Here is a 14,895-nt window from a genome sequence, read left to right on the forward strand (position 1 = left end):
AAATCCCTTTTGTATTTTAAACCTGACATGTATAATGAAATAGGCTACATAATTGTTATTTAAAGAAGATGTAGCAGTTGTCATAGCGATTCTGGCTGATCTACATGAAATATATTTATTTTCATCACATAGAACAGGAACACGTAGCAAGGGAGCTCATTTAGATAATAAAAAAAAAAGTCTGGAGGGGCTGAGTTGGAAACTTTTATTGCCCTCCCGTATGGCTAGCTTTACTTCATTATTCAGATACATTTAGAATGTTTCTAATGCAATAATAGAAAGCTTTTTGTAATAGTTCTCCTTTTAGCTTCCTCATGCTTAAAAAGAAAACAATGAAACTGCAATTTTTCCAGTTATGGAACGTTTTAGTTTGTAGATACCAGTAGGGTTTTTGTGAAAGGATATATTGTTCATAAAAAATCATGGTTGTTTGCATCTGAATTTTCCATAGAACACTGCTGTGGTAAATTGGTCCTATGAAGTTAGAGAAAAGATTTTGTATTGGCAGAGGAAAGTCCTATCCATTCTCCTCTACTATCTGTGCCCAATATTCAAGTGAATGGCTGAGACCTGTCAGACAAGAACTGCGTCAATGTGGGTTTGACTGCATCAATGTGGATTTTACAAATTGCCAATACATATTAGCCCAATTTCCGGCCAGATATCAGTCCCGCTGGCCTCGTAGCCTATGATTAGGTGCCTTTTGGGAACGAAACATGTAAAACAGTTGAGATGCTTGTATAAATGAAGATTTTTTTACTACTGTTTGATGCCCTGTCTATGGATCTTTGAGTGGCCGATAATTAAATTTTTCTATTTTGTTATGTTCTGTCCACTTCCCTGAGCTGAGGGTCTGGGGCTAAAGCACCTGGACCACTTAAATGAATTGGTGCGTATTCAACTATTTGTGCTTAGGTGCCTTTCTTTTTTTCAAAGGCCCTATATACAGGCTCTGGAGTGACTTATTTGGCAGATTTAACTTTATTTTTGCATTGTATTTTAATAACAAAAGATTGAAGTATGAGCTGACATCAATTGTATTTCTATTTTTCTTTTTATTGTAAATGGTCATTTAGCTAAAATGTTAACAAACCACTTTAAAAAGAGAGAAGTAGGACTCATAACAATAAGGAAGAATATTACTGTACATGAATAGCCAGAAACAAAAGCAAGAATTACACACACACACACACCTCAACTTCTCTAAAGAGTAGTACAGTGCAGTTGTGTTTATTATCTGAGCCTCAAGCAACCATTCTTGCTCATGACAAGGGATTTAATTAGTACTTTATGACTGTTAACCAATAACCAACCCTGTTACTGACTTCTTGTGTCTTAACGTAAGTATTGCTATGGTAGTCAAGACAACTACTGTTTTTCATACAAGGAAGGAATGAACTAGTTTATTTATGATGCACTTTTTTCTTGCTTTGCCAGCATTCTGTGTTACAAAACGAAATTCATTTTTTTTCATTATGTATAGTAAAATATATATTTTGTTGTAGTCATTTTATGGCCTCTATTCCTTAAAGGAGAAGGAAAGGTTAAAAACTAAGTAAGCCTTATCAGAAAGGTCCACCTAAATATACCAAAGTAGTGTTGTTCTGAGTCTTCTGTCAAAAGAAACACAGCATTTCTTTCCTTCTATTGTGTACACATGGGCTTCTGTATCAGACTTCCTGTTTTTAGCTTAAACCTCATTGCCCCGGGCGTGAACATGCTCAGTTTGCTCCTCTTCCCCCCTCTCTTCTCTGCTGTAATCTGAGCCCAGAGCTATATGTGAGCAGGGAGATACTCAGGCAGGAAGTGATGTCACACCAAGCTAATACTGCAGCTGCTATCCTAAACAAACAGAGAGTTTCTCAGGTATGGTATAATAAATACAGCATTCTACCTAGCACTAATGCAGCTAATCTATTGGCAATAAAATGCCTCCTTAGCTTTCCTTCTCCTTTAATGCCATATTTAATTCCATGAGAAAACTTTAGGACAGATTCAATTCTGTGAGAAAATCTTATCTCCTAATTTATTTCCAGATATTCCTATAGAGCCAGATACACTTCAATGGGAAACGTTTACTTCCCTGTTTATCACATGAAAACTCTATTAAAATCTATGAGAAGAATTGAACTGAATTAGGAGAAATGTTTTCTTTCCTCAAATTGAATCTCGCCAATACGTTTTTACATGAGAAACCATGAGATTTTTCTCACATAATTATATCTGGCCCTTTATTTTAAAGCCTAAAATTTAGGAGCACCAGGGCACAGTGACATAACTACAGAAGAAGCAGATCCCATTGCCAAGGGGAGATCCGGGTCTGTTTCTCTGTAGAAAGGGGCCTGTGGGTGACCCTCAGCACACGTGTGATGTGAAAAAATTGCGGGTGACCCATGATTTCTTGCATGCCGCGGGCCACCAGCAATTTCAGCCAGGGTGGGTGGGGGCCTGGGGAATAATTTTGTGTGGCAGGCCTGGGCCCCAACTATTACACCACTGCCAGGGAAGTTATAAGTTGGTGAGTTAAATATTTGCACTTGTTAACGTATATATTTTATTTCTTTTTTCTTTTGTACATGGCTACAGAAATCATGGCAGAAGATCAGAACGATGGTGAACATTCCTGTTTTCAGTCCCTTCAAAAGACGTTGGGTACAACTTGCTGGGCACACAGGTGAGAACACAACTTCTGTCCAAGGATATGGGGCCTGTTTGATTCAATAGATTCTTCTACTTTATAATACAGGTATGAGACCTTTATTCAGATTGCTCAGGACCTTGGGTTTTCCAGATAACTGATCTTTCCATAATTTAGATCTTCCTACGTTAAATCTACTAGAAAATCATATAAACATTAAATAAACCCAAGAGGCTGGTTTTGCTTCCAATAAGGATTAATTATATCTCAGTTTGGATCAAGTACTTTTTAAAAATGTGTATTATTTGGATAGAATGGAGTCTATGGGAGACGGTCATTCCGGAACTTTCTGGATAGGTTTCCAGATAACGGAACTTTACATTAGGTTTAAAATAGGTTTTATAAACACAAATATGTGTAACTTAACAAATAATAACACACAAACTAAACTACATATAGATGTGGTATATTTTCCCCTTTAGTGTTGATATTAGCATTGCTGAGGACACAGTGTACAGTACTTACTGCCTTATCAAGTGAAATATTTATTTCTGACTCATTTCTTTATGCCAATGGCATTTTGAATTAGACGGCTTAATCCTGTTATGAAAAATATTTAGCAAACATACTCTGACAACTCAAAGAAAACAGTGGTGATGTTATTTGTCTGAACATGCTGAAAAATAACATAGACTATGCCAGGATCACAGGCTTTGTCAAAACAGAGACCTATCTGTGTAACTGCAAATTGTACACGCAAGTTTTTTTAAGACAATGCCACAATTTTCTGTTTCCATAAATTGCTGTGGAAACAGTAATTTGGCAAATCAATTGATACCATAGGTTGTGATGAGCATACAGTAATTTAAGCTTTTTCTTTGGTTTCCCTTGCTTTAGAAGACTAACTTAGTTTTCATGTTTTCTCTTTGTATATGTCTAATGAAAATTAGGAAATTAATATAGTGTTCCTAGATTTTGTGTTACTCACTTTAGGGTCTGGCCATACGGGCAGATTCGAGGAGATTAGTCGCCAGGCGACAAATTTTCTGTTTAGTCGCCAGGCAACAAATCTCCTCTTCTTCGCGGCGACTAATCTCCCTGATCTGCCTTCCGTTGGCTAAAATATAAATCGCCTGGGGGCAGGCACACAGAACACTTCGTTTTCCGCAGTCGCCCCTAATTGCCTCACGAGGAAACTACGGGTAACTTCGGAAAACGAAGCGCTGCGTGTGCCTGCCCCCAAGCGATTTACATTTTAGCCGGCTGGAGGTAGATAGGGGAGATTAGTCGCCATGAAGAAGAGGAGATTTGTCGCCTGGCGACTAATCTCCCTGAGTCTGCCCGTGTGGCCAGACCCATAGGTAATGTCGTCTGTGCTTAATCTCTTCAAGCGCAACGAAATGTCTGAAGTTGCATTCATGCCGGCAATAATGTAGCTAGTCAGTAGTAAATCATGTGCATTGCATAGTAGCCTAGCCTGAGGCATATGTGATGCATATATTTTACTACCAGCAATTTACATTAATGGCAGTAGGAAGGACATTAAGTCAGATCAGCAACCCATTATTGTACAACAGAGATGTATAGCTGAGTTACACTTAGGGGATTATTATTAAATGTCAAATTATAGAGCTTTGTGAGCTTTTCTAGACCTCAAATGAACACACAACTCTAATGGTTTCTAATTTAAGAAAAAACTTGAACGTAAAAACTTGAATCAGTGTGGTCGGGGTGAAAAATTTGAATACTCAAACTGATTGAGTTTTCGACCGAAACCCACCAAAAAAATCTCTAGGCTACTAACATCTTCAAATGGTTCAAGGGACCTTTGCCATTGACTCCTTAATGACCTTGACAGGTTTTAGTGTTTTTTTTAGATTCGAGCTATCGGGGTATAATAAATCTCGAAAAAAAATTTTTTAACATGAAAAATCAATTTTTGACTAAGAGAACCCCTTAAAAATCAAATTTTTCATGGAAAACACAACTCGACCTTTGATAAATAAACCCCTTAGTGTAAATATTACTTTATTGTTATTCCTTCTGCTCGTATATACATGAGGACATAGAGTGTTATCTGAACTTATATAATTTAATTTACATTTCTCTAGAGCCGGGATCCCCAACCAGTGGCTCTTGAGCAACATGTTACTCACCAACCCCTTCAATTTTGCTTCCAAAAGCCTCAAAGCAGGTGCTTATTTTTGAATTCTTGGCTTAGAGGCAAGTTTTGATTGCATAAAAACCAGATGTACTGCCAAAGAGAGCCTGCTGTAGGCTGCAGTCCATATAGAGCAGGGGTAGGCAACCCGCGGCTCCGGAGCCTCATGCGGCTCTTCATCCTGCTTGCTGCGCCTCGGTCTTGTGGCTTTACCTATCATGTCATCTATACAGCCCTCACACCTGCTGGCGTATTCTTGAGTGTATGACCACGGTAACTAATGGCGTTAAGCCGCCAGCAGGTGATAGGACTGTATAGACGTCCCAGGAGTGACAGGCAAGACCGAGCCGCAGCAGTGGTCGCACACTCAAGACAAGAAAGGGAAGATCAGCATGGAGCTTCATAAACAGAAGTCACATTAAACAGATAAGAACATTAGCATTTAATAGGGCAATTCAGAGATTAATTTATTTCAAATTTATTTCAAAGTAGGCCTACACATACACTCTGCACTTCTGTTTGTTGTATTCTGTTGTTGTAACAGTTACAATTAAAAAAAGGGTAAAACTTTTAAAAGTTTATAAGCTGTGTTATGTTTTGTGGCTCCAGACAATTTTTTTCTTTCGTGGAAGATGGGGCAAAATGGCTCTTTTGATAGTAAAGGTTGCTGACCCCTGATATAGATGCTACCAAATGGCCAATCACAGCACTCAGAAACTTTTCCATGCTTGTGTTGCCTCCAAACACTCTTTAAATCTGAATGTGCTTCACATCTAAAAAAAAAAAGTTTGTTTGATGGTGGTAGGCTGCAATAGGCTGCTGTTTGTGGGTAGGCTTTATGAGTATAGAGGGTGAGCGGTTGTGCACTTTCGGAATATGAATAAAATCATTTTTTCAAGGTTTAAGGAATAAAAGAGTCTTTTTTTGTGGTGGGAACAAGCAACTTCTAATTACCCCACTGAGCTCAAGAGATCCATGGCAGCTTTTGGAGCTACTCACATATTTCACAACATAAAAAGTTGTATAGTAAAATTCCTTTTCAAATTAAATATGAAACCCAAATTTGTCTTTTATAAAAAATAACCATAACTATTATAAACTCATTTAATAGGCTCAGCTGTCAATCATATATTGTTTGCACCTTCTCTTTGGTAGCCAGTGCATGGGCATAGGCATCAGGAAAAGATTCCGGCATGATGCAAAGCTTGTCTTAGTAACAGTATTCACAAAACGGCACCTGCCTGCTTAAAGGGATCCTGTCATCGGAAAACATGTTTTTTTCAAAACACATCAGTTAATAGTGCTACTCCAGCAGAATTCTGCACTGAAATCAACTTGCAGTACAGCAGTAAAGAGTGATTGAAGTTTATCAGAGCACAAGTCACATGACTTGGGGCAGCTGGGAAATTGACAATATGTCTAGCCCCATGTCAGATTTCAAAATTGAATATAAAAAAATCTCTTTGCTCTTTTGAGAAATGGATTTCAGTGCAGAATTCTGCTGGAGCAGCACTATTAACTGATTAATTTTGAAAAAAAATTTTTCCCATGACAGTATCCCTTTAATGTGATTGTGACGTCTGAATTAAAGCCATGCGCTAAAGAAATAACAATAGCTGGCACTGGTGAGGGTGTAGAATCACTCTGGGTTGAGATTTTGACTGGACAAAAGGTAACAAAAAGAATTATCATTGGTGCATGCTATAAACCACCTCGTATAAGTGTCGAGTATGAAGCCCAGCTACTCTTGCAGATACAAGCGGCTTCACAGCTGGGTCAAGTTGTTGCTATGGGTGACTTCAATTATCCAGACATTGACTGGGGTAATGGGGTTGCTAAGACAGAAAAAGCTAGTAGGTTTGTAAATATGCTGAATGACAACTTTTTATTCCAGCTCGTTCAAGAACCTACTAGGAATAACTCTCTTTTGGACCTTGTAATAACTAACAATACTGAACTCATCTCTAACATTTGTGTGGGTGAGCATTTAGGGAATAGTGATCATAACATGGTCTCCTTTGAGATTCTGTTGCAGAAGCAATTCTATAAGGGAGTAACTAAAACACTAAATTTCCAACGTGCAAACTTTGACAGTATAAGGGCATCTCTGCAACATATTAAGTGGGAAATGCTTTTTACAGGGTTAAACACAGAACAAAAATGGGAAGTCTTTAAAATGCTGCTTAATAAATATACTTGTCAGTATATTCCACTTGTAAGCAAGGAACGTCGTTGCAAAGCAAAACCTTTTTGGTTCAATAGAAGCGTTGGTGTTGAGGTGGGTAAGAAAAGACGTGCTTTTAAGGCTTTCAAGTTAGCTGGTACAGCCGAAACATTTATAAGGTACAAGGAGGCCAATAAATCATGCAAAGAAGCTATAAGGCAAGCTAAAATTGCTATAGAAAAGGATATTGCAGCAAGCAGTAAAAAAAATCCAAAATTATTTTTTAAATATGTTAATAGTAAAAAAATGAAGCAGGAAGGGGTGGGACCCTTACTATCAGAGGGGGGTCAGCTGGTAGATGAAAACAAAATAAAAGCGCAGATTCTGAACTCATATTTTTCATCTGTCTACACAAATGAGGAACCAGTAAGTGAAGGTTTCCTTCTTAACAGTCCCAATTCTAGTAATACAACTAATGATGCATGGTTCACTCATGAAGAAATTCAAAAGAGACTAGAACATGTTAAGATTAACAAAGGTCCAGGGCCAGATGGTATTCATCCCAGGGTAATTAGCGAGCTTAGCTCTGTGATTGCCAAACCTCTTTACTTAATTTTTCAGGATTCATTGAGATCTGGCATAGTGCCAAGAGACTGGCGAATTGCTAATGTGGTGCCTCTATTCAAAAAAGGATCCCGTTCTCAACCTCAAAACTATAGGCCAGTTAGTCAGTGGTAGGAAAGCTTTTCGAAGGGTTAATAAAGGATAAGATACTGGACTTCATAGCAAATCATAATACTATGAGTTTGTGCCAGCATGGTTTTATGCGTAATAGATCTTGCCAGACTAACTTAATTTCTTTTTATGAGAATGTAAGTAGAGACCTCGATTCTGGGATGGCAGTGGATGTGATTTACTTAGACTTTGCTAAAGCATTTGATACAGTGCCACACAAAAGGTTACTGGTTAAATTAAGGAATGTTGGTCTGGAACATAGTATTTGTACCTGGATAGGGAACTGGCTAAAAGATAGACTACAAAGAGTGGTGGTAAATGGAACATTTTCTAATTGGACCAGTGTTGTTAGTGGAGTACCGCAGGGCTCTGTACTAGGTCCCTTGCTTTTCAACTTGTTTATTAATGACCTGGAGGTGGGCATTGAAAGTACTGTTTCTATTTTTGCAGATGATACTAAATTGTGCAGAACTATAGGTTCCATGCAGGATGTTGCCACTTTGCAGAGTGATTTGTCTAAGTTGGAAAACTGGGCAGCAAACTGGAAAATGAGGTTCAATGTTGATAAATGCAGGTTATGCACTTTGGCAAAAATAATATATATATATATATATATATATATATATATATAGTTATACACTAAATGGCAGTGTGTTGGGAGTTTCCTTAAATGAGAAGGATTTAGGGGTCTTTGTAGATAACACGTTGTCTAATTCTGGGCAGTGTCATTCTGTGGCTACTAAAGCAAATAAAGTTCTGTCTTGCATAAAAAAGGGCATTAACTCAAGGGATGAAAACATAATTATGCCTCTTTATAGGTCCCTGGTAAGGCCTCATCTGGAGTATGGAGTTCAGTTTTGGACTCCAGTCCTTAAGAGGTATATAAATGAGCTGGAGAGAGTGCAGAGACGTGCAACGAAATTGGTTAGAGGGATGGAAGACATAAATTATGAGGGTAGACTGTCAAGGTTGGGGTTGTTTTCTCTGGAAAAAAGGCGCTTGCGAGGGGACATGATTACACTTTACAAGTACATTAGAGGACATTATAGACAAATAGCAGGGGACCTTTTTACCCAGAGGCCACCCCTTTAGACTAGAAGAAAAGAACTTTCATTTGAAGCAACGTAGAGGGTTCTTCACAGTCAGGACAGTGAGGTTGTGGAATGCACTGCCGGGTGATGTTGTGATGCTGATTCAGTTAATGCCTTTAAGAATGGCTTGGATGATTTTTTGGACAGACATAATATCAAAGGCTATTGTGATACTAATCTCTATAGTTAGTATAGGTATGGGTAGATAGAATTTGATTAAAAGTAGGGAGGGGTGTGTGTATGGATGCTGGGTTTTCATTTGGAGGGGTTGAACTTGATGGACTTTGTCTTTTTTCAACCCAATTTAACTATGTAACTATGTAACTATGTAAGACAGAAACAAGATTTATTATTCCGAGAAAGGTTCATAAGAATACTATATGTGGCATAACAGTTGTGATTATCTTCAGTTTTTCTCATTTCTGTCATTATACTTTTTATTTTTTCTCTGGGTAAAGTAGTGGAGAAAAATATTCCAGAAAACACCCTGGGTGTTAACAGCATGTTATCAATGGAACAATGAGCTCACTGCTTCTAGGTGATAGGGTGAGTGGAACATAGCTGTAAATTATCCTGTTGATAACATTTACAACAACAATCAATTCAGCTAATAACGCTTCATTATATGCAGATTATCTTTTATTCTAACCTTTCATCTTTGAATTTACACACACTACTCGACAAACAAGTTGTGAACAGTGTTTTACAGGAACTTTTCCTTGGCTGGTTAAAGGCTTGTGTTTCAGCCTTGAGGAGCACCTAGATAAGTGGGCTGAAAATCTCCTAACCTTGGAATACTGTAAATGATTTACACACGTTGACAGACATAATAAGGAAACTTAGGCAATGCAGTTCTTTTAAAAATACGTGGATGTTAACATTGCTAGCATATTGAAAGTTTCAATTTATACTTGAAATTCCTCAGGTTATTTTAAAGTTGCACACTAATGTTGTAATGAAAATCATTGCCATTTAAAAGGGTTGTAAAGTCAAAAAGAAAATGAAGGTAAACTTGGCTGCTGGGAGGGTGGTCTGAGGGTTAGCCAAATGTACATAAATTTGGAGCTCTACTGTCAGATGGAAGCTGCTGTTTCCCTCCAAACCAGCATAGTCAACTGGCTATACCTGTTCATGTGTGGGTGGTTATTTTTGTCCATTTTTAACTTTTAAGGCCATTGTGGACATATGTATTAGCTGGAGTGTTCTCCTCTACATGTAATGCAACAATATGATATAGACTCAAGGCCCTAACTTATTTACCTTGGGAAAAATTGATATAATGATCTCATTATAGCAGGAGGAAGGCAGTTCAGGAGATTGTCGCTCCGCAGAAGAGGCGATTAGTCGCCAGGCGACTAAATCTCCCCGAATCTGCCCGTGTGCCCCTGCCCTAAGGCCCTGACAAAACTGTCGTGCTTAATTGATAAAAAGCAAATATTGGATCATGTGCTGTGTAACTGCAGTCTATAGACTCATAGCTATGAATGATGATGTGATGTAGGGGAAGGGAGTGTTTAATTTTGCATTTGGGACTTGGAAGAGTAGAGAGGCTACTTTCTGTGAGTAAAGCGTCACATTAATCAGTTTCCCATAGTTACAGTAATAGCTCCCCTTTAAGTATTTTGCACTTAAGTGATTATGTTGAGTGGTCATCACCAGTCCCAAAAGCATTAATTGCAACAGAGAAACACTGCGTGACAAACATATGTCTGGACTAAAGATATACTGTATGCACTTAACAATACCTTTCAGAATTAAAGGAACCTTTCCTTAAAGCTAACTATAGGCCAGTGTTACTTTAAAGAAAAGCTATACCCCTGAACAATCTAGATCTCTATAAAAATTCTATAAGAAACATTTCATGTTTAAAACCCTGCTTCATCTGAATAAAACATTTTCATAAAATTATTATACTTTTTTAATGCCATTGGGTAGTCCTAAATAGAAAAAATGCCATTTTAAGAACTAAGGGCCACCCCCTGGGATCCTACAATTCACGGTGGACACAAACAAACCATTGACACACATACATATTTGGTCACATAAGCTAATTAAAGTGCTGTCTTTTACTCCCACTCTTCTTCCTGTTACAGTTAGAGCTGCGGTATTGTAGGTCAGTTGATCTCTGAGGGAGCATAGAGAATATCAGAAAATGGCGGATAAAGGGAAAAGATGTAAAAGTTTGATAAGATTCTTTAATAGGCTGCTGAATATGATATAAACTAAAACAACTAAAATATGTTGATTAGGTATTCATTCGGGGGGTATAGTTTTCCTTAAACTACGAGACTTGCTAGCATATATTTTTATAGCTGAATTTACTTTTTTCTCCTTATTGATAAGCACACGCATGGGAGCAGTGTAGTACTGGAAGGGCCCACCAGAAAACCTTAGGCTAAAGGCCCACATTCCAAACTATTATTCCTCCTCTCCTTACTGAACCTCTTTATTCTCCTAGTTTCTTTTCTCTACATACTATACTCTATTCTTCCATTATTAAGTCTCTCTGTTCCCATAAAGAAATAGAGAATGACCATGAAAAAGGCCAAATGGTTAGAAGCAAGAGGCCCACTGACACCTGGGGCCACCGGGAGTTTTCCTGGTATCCCTTTGGGCCAGTCCGACACTGGTTATTATTATTCCCAGACTGTGTAGTACTGGGATGCCACTGGCCCACCAGAAAACCTTAGGCTGAGGGCCCACATTCCAAACTATTATACCTCCTCTAATCACCTCTTTATTCTCCTAGTGTCTTTTCTCTACATACTATACACTATTCTTCCATTATTAAGCCTCTCTGTTCCCATAAAGAAATAGGGAATGACCATGAAATAGGCCAAATGGTTAGAAGCAAGAGGCCCACTGACACCTGGGCCCACTGGGAGTTTTCCAGTGGGCTAGTCCGACACTGCATGGGAGTCCATATAAACATGTATGTAACTATTATATTGTCATATATTGATACCTATAGACTTAATTACAATTTTGGATTTGATTTTTTTTGCTAAACTAGGTGAGGCTTTGTGTTGACTATGAGAAACATGTAAGGCCTCATCATGAAATAGACTGACAACCCTTGTTGTACTGTGTTCAGTTAACACCTTGTTTTAATTTTTGAGGCATTTCAGATATTTTTTCTGCTACTCTCTAGTTTGGAAAATAAACTGGCATCTTGTTCCAATATCATTTTAGATGAATAGAAAAGGGCCTGAACTGAAATACTAAGAAAAACAAAATACAGGAATGGGATCTGTTACCCATTGTCTCCCAATTACAGAAGGGCCTTTTCCTACAGAGTACATTTTAATGAAATAATTCACATTTTAAAAAAAATATTTATTTCCTTTTTCTCTGTAATAAAAAACAGTAGCTTGAACTTGATCGTAACTTAGATATAATTAATCCTTACTGGAGGCAAAAATCCTATTGGTAGGCCCAGAGCATTCTGGATGACAGATCCCATATCTGTAGTACCTAGAAGTGTCTAGCATCAGTCAGATTTTTTTCACGTTATCACACTAATAATAGTTCAAAACCAAAACCTGCCTGTGCAGTATAAAGTACAGTGCATTAATGTATCTGAGCACACTTGAGAACCACATACAATGTATATTTCTGTCTGTATTCAGCTTTATACATTTTCACTTTTTCTTGCTTAATTTCTCTAAAATGTTGCTTGTTTTCATTCTATATTTTGAATGAAAGTTTTAAGAGTAATACAATTCTTGTTATAGACCTGTTAGCCACATTTTTCTTTGTTTGCTGGGTGTTCTATTACAGGACAGATATAAGAGAACACGCCTTTCAGATTGCTTCTCCCGCTGCCCTTGAATCTTTATTAAACGCCCCACACTTTTCTTATGTCTTTGTCTTGGCCAATTTTATTTTTATCAACTAAACATTTTTTGTCAGACTTCACTGTGGGAAAGTAAAATCAATACCAGTTCTGCCTAATAGAAAGCAAGCACAATAAACTGTATCTGGTTGGCTTTCTCTATCCCGTAGTTTGAGGTAGTTAACTTCAAGCACACAAGTGCGTACATGTTGTCAGAGTCAAACGCAAACACTGAGCTGCTGATATTGCAGAGCTCCCAGAATACCTGCTGTAGCTGAGCTAAAGGAGGGCCACTGGGAGATGTGCCAAATGCTTGTCTGTACTTGGTTTACAATTTACCTGATCATTGTCAATTCACATTTAAGGGACTAACCCCCATATGTAATGAACAACACTAAGTTTGCCCAGGAGCAGTAACCCATAGCAACCAATAAGATGCTTGCTTTTAAACAATTGACCAGTAAATGCTACCTGCTGATTGGTTCATATCGGTTCCTGCTCCTGGACAAACGTACTGGCTTACATTACCCCTAGATATCTTGTTTATAATTAGGCTATGCATTTACTTTGTTGCCTATGATTAAGGGATTGTATCCCGAAATGCGTAGGGCGTGAGATCCTTGTAGGAGCCTGCAATAAACTTGAACGGAGTGCCGTCCATCTTTCTGGCTTTGAACTGACACTAAGCGGTGGGGACGCTGCGGACTGAGCACCTAACAAGGAGGGATTGGAACAGCCAATGGGAGGATGAGCTTGGAGCGGTCTATTTGGTTTGAATGAGGAGTTATGCATTTTTACTTTACTTTGGTGATGACAGGGCTATACCAATAACCCATATTTTGCAGATTGACTGGATAGTACTGGTTAAGGGGTGGTTCACCTTTAAGGGAACTTGTAGTATGTTATAGACTGGCCAATTCTAAGAAACTTTTCAAATCATTTCTTTTTTATAGTTTATAGGGCAGGTTACTTGTCCCTTTATGTGGCTTGCCCGACTCAATCCAGGCAGCTTTTATCTGCCCGATATCTGTTCGAAAATGGGGCAGGTTTGTGTGAGAAATACTCACCCTGGTGGTCTAGTGGGCCGGCGGGGACACCCGCCGCGCTCTCGGTGGGGACCGCCACCACACTGCCTCCCATCCTCTTCTGTGCCGGTTTCTTAGTGTGTGCGCAGCGCGCATCTCCTTTATTTATAGGTGCATTGGCGCTGGCATGCGCGCAATGGCGCCAAATTCAAACAGTATTAAAGGGGCTTTGTAACTCTAATGTTTGCCCGTTATAGGTTCATTCTCTGTGAGTGCCTGGTGCTTTTGCTATTCAAACCTGATTATCTGATTCCTGTTTTGACCCGTCTTCCTGACTACTACTCTTACTTCTGTGATCCTGACTCCTGCCTGGTAACCGACTATTTTAACTTCTGTAATCGGACCTGTGCCTGTTTGACTCTTCTGATTGACCTCCCGGCTTTGACCCTTGCCTGTCTGACTACGCTAGAATTCTGCCTGCACCGACCCAGCCTGTTTGACTACGATTTGTCTAATCCTTGTACTGTGACCTTCTGTCCTAAGACTTTGCTTTACAATGGTGACCCACTGCTTGTCCAGAATCTTTGCCTGGCTCCTCTCTTAATAAGACCTGGCGGCATACGTTTAGCCGAGGTCTCCTCCCGAGGTGAAAGGCGGCTGTTAAAGGTGGAAGCAAGAGCAGAGACCAGGGTGCTTAGCATTGGTTCTGGATTCCGGGTGCCGATTCGTGACAGTTTGATATTCCCATAGAGCTGAGGACTGTATTTGTATATTGATGCACCCGTCATCGGACAGCCTGTGTTGTCGGCCATTATGACCGATCAGATTGGATCAACCCAATATCGCCCAGCCAAGGTGGGCATAACAAGGATAGATGTACTCAACCTCACCAAACAAGCCAAATTTTAGGGAAACCCTCATGTCCCTGATGGAAGGGCATCACATTGATAATGTTATTGCAGTTATAACTGAAAGAGTATTATTAATGACAAAGTGCTGTTAGAACTATAACAAGGTAGAAGAGCCCATGAGTGGTAGTAGATTATAGGTTGTTTAAAAAAAATTGTAGCGAAAAGCTTGATAAGACAAAAAAACATACATTTATTATGAAAGAAGTAAAATGCAAGTTAGTCTTTTTGAATGCAGTATGAACTTGGTATTTAATTCATAGTTGCTGTTTTTATTATACATGCAGTTTAAGATGTCCTTGAAATGTTTGTAATATCTAAATGTGCTGTTTTATTAT

The 14,895-nt window shown here is 38.7% G+C and overlaps 1 protein-coding gene across 1 annotated transcript in view; it reads left to right on the forward strand.

The window, feature by feature from the left end:
- The window catches only part of itpka.L (inositol-trisphosphate 3-kinase A L homeolog), a 60,890-nt gene that overhangs the window by 32,940 nt on the left and 13,055 nt on the right, over window positions 1–14,895 (forward strand). The window contains exon 2 of the mRNA XM_018231130.2: window positions 2,587–2,674. Coding sequence (XP_018086619.1) covers window positions 2,587–2,674 — 88 coding nt within the window. The remainder of the gene's footprint in view (window positions 1–2,586; window positions 2,675–14,895) is intronic.

Source organism: Xenopus laevis, chromosome 8L (genome assembly GCF_017654675.1).
Source record: "Xenopus laevis strain J_2021 chromosome 8L, Xenopus_laevis_v10.1, whole genome shotgun sequence".
Lineage (NCBI taxonomy): Eukaryota > Metazoa > Chordata > Amphibia > Anura > Pipidae > Xenopus > Xenopus laevis.